The 7,823-nt window shown below is 39.3% G+C and overlaps 3 protein-coding genes across 6 annotated transcripts in view; 2 read left to right on the forward strand and 1 right to left on the reverse strand.

The window, feature by feature from the left end:
* The window catches only part of LOC306860169 (F-actin-monooxygenase mical1-like), a 359,843-nt gene that overhangs the window by 238,754 nt on the left and 113,266 nt on the right, over positions 1-7,823 (reverse strand). The window lies entirely within an intron of this gene.
* Positions 505-3,609, forward strand: LOC306860813 (MICOS complex subunit MIC10-like). Its single transcript, XM_079402753.1, has 4 exons — positions 505-614; positions 1,717-1,764; positions 1,852-1,961; positions 2,874-3,609. Exons 1-4 carry the CDS (start codon positions 551-553, stop codon positions 2,880-2,882), a joined length of 231 nt encoding a protein of 76 aa, XP_079258879.1. The 5' UTR covers positions 505-550; the 3' UTR covers positions 2,883-3,609.
* On the forward strand, positions 3,468-7,820 carry LOC306860814 (5-hydroxytryptamine receptor 6-like). Its single transcript, XM_079402754.1, has 3 exons — positions 3,468-5,762; positions 6,843-6,977; positions 7,420-7,820. Exons 1-3 carry the CDS (start codon positions 4,761-4,763, stop codon positions 7,777-7,779), a joined length of 1,497 nt encoding a protein of 498 aa, XP_079258880.1. The 5' UTR covers positions 3,468-4,760; the 3' UTR covers positions 7,780-7,820.

Here is a 7,823-nt window from a genome sequence, read left to right on the forward strand (position 1 = left end):
TTCACTAAGTATATAATTATTCAATTTACATTTAAAATAAACTAAAGGGATATTATTTTTAAGACATTTTTAACACTTTTAAAATGTCTGATTATTAAGCTGAAATTAATATTTAATGAAAATTTCTCTCTCTATATAAAACCTGTAATATCCAAAATATATAAATATTATTTAAAATGATTTCAAAATATTTGTTTATGTTAAATTACACTTTGAAATATTTGTCTTAGTTTTTTATTCCAGTATTTGTAACTTTTGTGATACTTAAAATGATACATGTTATTTTTAAAATAATTGTACAATTTTAAAAAGTTGGTTATCAAGCTATAATTAATATGCTTGGATTTCAGATTACTATTGAATCATGCAAATTTCCATTAAATACGTGTATTTTCCACTAATAACAAAGTAACAAAAACTTGCACTTTTTCTCCGCCTGTCCAGCAGGTGGCGCCATGCCGCAGCGCGCACACTCCTCCACCGCCGGGGAAGGAAAGTAGCGTTCTCCAGCCTTCAAGGCAAAGTCATCCGCACTGTTTCCGCTGTCATCATGTCTGAGAAAGAGCTCGGCCAAAAGTGGGACCGCTGCCTCGCAGACAGCGCGATTAAATTCGGTAAGAACTCATTTGATTTAATAGTCATGTTAAACTGCTGCATGTTGTCAGGTGTGTGTAGGGCACTCAGGTCACTGCACAACATGGGTTTGCCTCAAAACGCCTGCTAGGACGCCTATAAATGCTTTTGTTTTGAAAGCTCATTAGGCTTTGAGAAATACGGTATTAATTATGTGTTATATTAAAACAAGTACTACTAATCTAGGCGGGTGTTAGTATGTCAGTGATGGTAACTGTGGGATTTTAGACATGTTTCACAGACCAGGTTTAAACCTAGTCCTAGACTAAAATGTGAATCTGAGCTGGTTCAGCTGAAAGAAACTAGCACTGACTGATCTTAAAATATATCAGTGCCTTTGTTTCGTCTCAAGATGCACACCAGTAATGTTTTTTTTTAAATAAAAATGACTCAAATGTCCTAATCCTGGTTTAGCCTAAACCCTGTCTGTGAAACCAGGCCTTAATGTTAAATCTGTTTTTCTATTATGTACCATGTTAAAGCACTATTAATACAAGGTATACTTTAAATGACTGTTAATACTAGGCTGTACACAAAAGGTATATTTTTGCTGCTTTTTGGTAACGTTATTAATAATTACACTTTTACTTTTGAACAGGTACTGTTTTCATACCAAAAATCATTTGGATATTAAGTAAAGATCATGTTCCATGAAGATGTAAATACTGTATTCCTACTGTAAATATATCAAAACTTATTTTTTTTTATTAGTAATGCGTTGCTAAGAGCTCCATTTGGACAACTTTAAAGGCGATTTTCTTAATATATATATATATATATATATATATATATATATATATATATATATATATATATATATATATATATATATATATATATATATATATATATTTTTTTTTTTTTTTTTTTTTTGCACACTCAAATTCCAGATTTTCAAATAAAATAGTCGTATCTCAGCCACATTTTGTCCTGTCCTAACAAACCATACATCAATGGAAAGGTTATTTATTCAGGTGTATAAATCTCAATTAAAAAAAATATGACTGGTTTTGTGGCCCAGGGTCACATATGGACAAATTATGCTGGGTAGGTTTGTTATATAATGGGTTTTTTTTCTTCTAGGCACCGGTCTGGGTTTAGGAATTGTGTTCTCTGTTGTGTTCTTCAAGCGTAAGTGTATATTATATTTACCTTGTGTAAACCAGATTTATGAGAACGTGTCTTCATCCATACTAATGTGAAGATTTGTTTGTGCAGGCCGGACGTGGCCCATTGTGTTTGGGACGGGACTGGGTCTTGGCATGGCTTATTCCAACTGCCAGAATGACTTGAAGTCACATTATGTTCTGCACAGTAAAGTCGCTAAGGTTTGTGTTTTGATTATAGAGATCACGTGTTGTCTTGTGTGGCAGAAATATCTGTTTGTATTGGAGAGCTTGGGCTCATTTATAAAAACATGCATAGAATTATCCTAAATGTGAATGAGTCACTGAATATTTGCGTTAATTATTTCTAAAATTTGGATTGAATTAGTCCATCTTTCAGTTAAGCTTCATGTGTAATAGGAAAAAAAATATTAATAAAAGTGTTTAATGTAATATAAAATAAACATTAATATTAATTTACTTTACACTGATTATTAATAATACATTTTAAATATTTTGTCTGTATAGCTGTTTTGTTTTAGTAATTTTAGTACTTCAGCTAGTAAAGGCAAAATCTCTCATTTGTGTTCAAAATTGAAGTAAAATATTTTTATATTTAATGTTTATTTCAAGTAATTATTTTTTTCAATGGTTTTAGTTAATAATCATAACCCTGACAAAAATGTACTTTTGCCCATCTATTTAGTAATTTAAGTTATATTCAGTTAAATTGTGAATCTTTTGCATGTAAATATTATTGCATATGTCCCATAATTGCGGACATGCACAGATGTAATGAAATTTAATCTAATAAATTGACTGGAAATAACATGCATTATTCAGAACATGTGACACAGTCAATTGGAATATGATCATTTAGCATATTCAGATTATATCAGAAAAATATTTAATTCACTGTAAACACTTAATCTAGTAAAAATCACCTGATATGTATCGCATAAAGTTCATATGCATGCTTTGTTTTGGTGTATTCTTTCACATTAGTTTGTACCTTTTCTTTTTTAGATTTGTTTGTGATATTTAACACAAGATCATATTCGTGGAATCTCTCTGCCTCAACACGTTTGAAGATCGGTGTTTCAATCCTGACCTGCTTTCTCTGGTCTCTTTCAGGAGCAGTAGAGTCGCATCAGTTATGGATTCTGTCATCTGCCTTGCTTTTCATATTCAAAGCCTGACACAATCAGACTGGTTTGTCAGACTGGTTGTCTTTCTTTCTCCACAACATCCATGTTCTTGTACAGGACAGTCTGTTTATATTTAATAAAATATTAAAAAAGGAGATTTGAAATTTGCTAAGGATGATTTGAATGTGATTTTTTTTTTTTTTTTTTTTTTTTTTTTTTGAAAAATGGCCCTACAGTAACGTGTTCCAAAAATCATAGGCTTCTATTATAACCCCAGTGATAGCAGCCTACGCTGTCATCTAGCTTTTGACCCAGGCCAAGATGATATTTGGCAACAAATGCTAAACTAGTGCACTTACTTTGCTTAAAGCAAAATATTTGCACAAACCTGCAGTGTGTCCAGAGCCGTGTTGGCATGGTGACAGTTCTCCAGTAGTAAAGTACAAGCTTTCTTTTTTTTGTTTTACATAATTGCACTATTGTAATTTTGCTTTTTACATAAAAGGTAAAAGTACATATCGGAATAAGTTTTCATGCATGACCTTGTTAAGAAGTAAGACTTCAGGGACTTGTTGCAGGCATGTTGTTTGTAATGATTATAAATTTACAAATATTATATGTCATCTTTTGCGTTTGACAAAGGTGTACACAACTTTACGACAGTTTAGTTTAAATTCTTTCAGCTCATTTCCATCTTGGAATAAAATTTATTTTCAAAACCCATTTTTTCTCAGGTCTAATTCTCAGATGTTCTTACTATCATAAATGCAATCGAAAGCAATCAATCATTTAAAAAATACAAATTAATGCACTTGGACATCAATGTACAATGACTCAATTTCCACATCTCATTTTGCAAAAAAAACGTTAACAGAAATGCATTTAAAACTCTATTGTGCAACTGTATTGAAAACATGTAGTCTGTTTCGACAATCAACAATTTTGACAATTTAACAAAAATAAAAATTGGTAGAGGTAATATACCAAATATCAGAGCAAGATGAGGCACAGAAGAAAAAGTGTTCTCACACACACACTTGGTAACAATCTTACATAATTTTTTTCTCCCCTATTTACATAAACCTTTTGTTAGATGCTAATTGCTTGCCTCAATTAACCATGAATAATGATTGGCTGTGAATGTGCATGAAGTCGCATTAAGAGTGCGATGCTCAGACACGCTTTATGCCCAGCGGCAGAGTGCAGATCAGGCACCCTGAAGTGGACGATACAGGGATTAAAAGGGCGCAGGGAACAGCCAAGACGCCAACACAGTTACCTCTAGTGCACTCGTCCACTACCTTTTACTCAATTACAGCAACACAATTACTGAATAAAGAACGTTGAGCTCATAAAAATGCATATAAAATAAACAGAAATCCACCTTAATGGCAAGAAGCGGACCGAGATAAGATTGTTTTTTAATTCACTCCTATAAAAATATCTACACAGTAGTCTTGCTCTTGTAATGCTCCCTCTCTTTCTCTCACACTCTCTCGTACCGAAGCCCACCTCTCAGTTGCCCTCCCCCAGAGTGTCATCATGACACGTAGCTTTGAAATACTCTGACAGGCACAGAATTGCTCACACTGGTGCTAAGCATTGAAGAAGCCAGACTATTGACTAGGAAATGTCATTTTATTGCTTTGCTCATTTCACGTTAACAAATGGAGTGATGGCAGCTGAATATCCTTGCAGTGATGTGACTGAGGCACACAGAGGGAGTGAAATCACCAACCTCGCCAGGGGAAAGATGGAAAGGATTACTATAAACGGGACATCTTGATCTTTTTCGCCACCTGAGGTGGTCCACATCAGATTTCAGCGAGGTGACCGGCAGATCAACTGTTTCACATTCAGCATCACTCTCTCAATGCACTTGAAAAACGCTGGATGTTTGTTCGCTTCATCGAGACCACAGGAAGCGCACACAGTCCTATTCAACTCTCCGATGATGAGTGGCTCACCTATCCCCCGAGTTGAGGCAGCATCAGGTGCGGATGTTCACAGGAGCTTGAATGACAGCGGTCCTGTCGGTGATGGCTGGAGTATTAGTGGCAGCGGCCCCTGGCTTCTCGCAGTCATGCTGTCCCTCATAATTCTGGTGACAGCTTGTGGGAACATTTTGTTGATCGCCTTGGTGTTTGCACATCGATCGCTGCGCTGCACCTCCAATTGCTTCCTGGTGTCCCTCTTCCTGTCAGACTTGATGGTGGCTCTGGTTGTGATGCCCCCTGCTATGCTCAACGTGCTGTGTGGGACCTGGGTGCTGGCGCCCGGATTCTGCCCCGTCTGGCTTTGCTTCGACGTGATGTGCTGTAGTGCTTCCATCCTCAACTTGTGTGTCATCAGTCTGGACCGCTACCTCCTCATCATCTCTCCGTTGCGATACAAACAGCACATGACCCCGCCTCGTGCCTTGCTTCTGGTGGGTGGGGCTTGGGGGTTGGCAGCCCTCACTTCCTTTCTGCCCATCAAGATGGACTGGCACAGCCTGGGTCGCACCCAAGACCTTGCTGAGAACATTCCCGCCAATGCCACGGTCTCGCAGTGGAGTTCCTTCTACCCCTCTTCGTACTTCCAGCTTTCCACGTCAGGGACGCCGTCCATGCAGTGCCGCCTGCGGGTGACTCTTCCCTTCGCCCTTGTGGCGACCTTTCTCACCTTCTTCTTGCCCTCTACAGCCATCTGTTTCACCTACTGCCGGATCCTGCTGGCGGCCAGAAGACAGGCACGACAGGTGGAAGCTCTTACTCATCCCGCTTACCCACATCACTCACCCGGAGAACCATCTCGTCCTCCTTCTCCCGGACACGCCGTCCAGGATGGAGATGACTACAGCCATCTGGAGCCACCCGTGTTGCGCCAAGCTCCGGTGAGAAGTCCAGAGTCAGAGAAAAGATTGGGATAGAAATTCAATTGGTTAAGTGAAAAGTACTAGAGTAGAGTTATTAGATGAATGTATTGCTTTATGCATGTGTGTGCAAACAATTCTTAAAACTTGCCACTTGGGGTAGAGGTCTTCACGGGTCCACGTAGAAGTTGGTCCAAAACTACTACGAGTGTCTAAGGGTCAGGTTTGGTATTAGCGGCCTCGGGTAATTCTCGTGCTTTTTCCAAATGGACCCAATAAGACCAGAATTCTTTAAAATGATCCCGGATGCGAACATTTGCGTTCATGTTAAGTCCATTTTTGAGAAATGCACGTAGAAAAGGAACATAGTTTGTAACCTCGAAATCCATCTTATAGATATGAGATCAGGAAAATCCACCAATTTCTTTTTTGTGCGCCCTTCACTAGAGATGAGGTAAATAACGCTGTTATATCCATGATTTATTATGCTATCGATTTACTTCTTATCAAGCAATCACGTTTAGTTTTCAAATCCGATCACAACTGAAAGCCAAACTGAGAAATATCCATCAGGCAGGCAAAAATATAAAGTAATATTCAAGTCGGCTATGGATTTTAGGACCCGAGAAGACCTCTAACTTGGAGTGCATGCATTCTCAAACTGTTTTGGTCTGTTGTTCATTCACGTACCCACTGTTTACACAAGCGAAGGCTGTGTGATTATAGACACAATGCAGCATGTTGAGAATGTGCAGAGAATTCCCCGCACCTTAACAAACACAAAAAGAAAGGTGAAAGAGATGTAGCGGGAAAATAAATTTAATTTGAAGGACTCGAACAGAAAGTAATGAGAGAAAAGATGAGGGTGTCGGAGTGCCAATAAGGCATTTGAAGATGAGGAAGGGCGAAATGGGAGGGTAGAACTATTCAAGAGAATAGCAAAGACCTTGTGAGGCACTGTCACTTTCAAGAGCTTTCATCTGAGAGAGGGAAAGGCGAAAATAATTACCCCAGGACAAGGTAATATTACTACCCATCTCTCAGCAGGAGAGTCACTGTGAAATCTCGATGAATATATTCTGTTCTGTCTCTTCCTCTCAGCTGTCGGTGAACAGTGAGCGCAGACTGGCACACAGGCAAAGGAAGAGAGCTCTGAAAGCCAGTCTTACCCTGGGAGTGCTCCTGGGTCTCTTCTTCAGTGCCTGGCTTCCCTTTTTTATCACCAACATGGCACAGGTCAGTCTACAAAACAGTTAAGAAACATCAACTCACTTAATCCTTACCTTGACCTTAAAAAGCATGTAAAAAAAAGGGAGATTGGTGGCAAACTATTTGCAGTATGACAAACTGACAAAGAGAAAGATTCCTATTTAATTGAGCAATTATTCCTTATCCTGCTCTCGAGCTTTCAACGATCCCGTCCCCCATCTGTGCCCCTCACTTTGCTCAGATTTTGAGCTTCTAGGCAAGCCTGTCTCTAGCCCTCTTTCACACACAATATGGTGTGTGAATAGCACTCCATCTCTGTTTCCTACTCTCCCCTTCCTTATCCATGCCATCCCAACATCCTCTTCCGACGGACTAGACATCTTTGACCTTTTCCACCTCTTTGGTATTGAGTCTCTGCTACACTATGTATTGACTTTGTGATCTAAGACCTTTTCTTCTGTACATTCAGGCGGTGTGTGAGTGCGTACCACCCTCCTTCTTCGATGCCATCACCTGGTTGGGGTACTGTAACAGCACCATGAACCCAATTATATACCCAATGTTCATGAGGGATTTCAAAAGGGCTTTGGCACGGCTTCTACCCTGCTGTTCTTCATCTCAAGCCCCTCGTAGGCCATCGCTGCCACTTTCCCTTTCTCTACGCAACTCAGGGGAGCCACAACTGCCCACTGAACCCCCCTCCCTTGTGTCCGACCCGCCTCAACTACCGGCGACGGCCACGGATGCCGTTAACCTTCTCGACGCAGAACATGCCGGGATCGACCTGCCTCTGCTTCTGCCCAACCAGGTCGATACATTAGATGATTGACACGCCAACCGAGACAAAAGTGCAATATACTGTGAACGGCAAGA

Source organism: Barbus barbus (assembly GCF_936440315.1).
Source record: "Barbus barbus genome assembly, chromosome: 41".
In the NCBI taxonomy this organism is placed as follows: domain Eukaryota; kingdom Metazoa; phylum Chordata; class Actinopteri; order Cypriniformes; family Cyprinidae; genus Barbus; species Barbus barbus.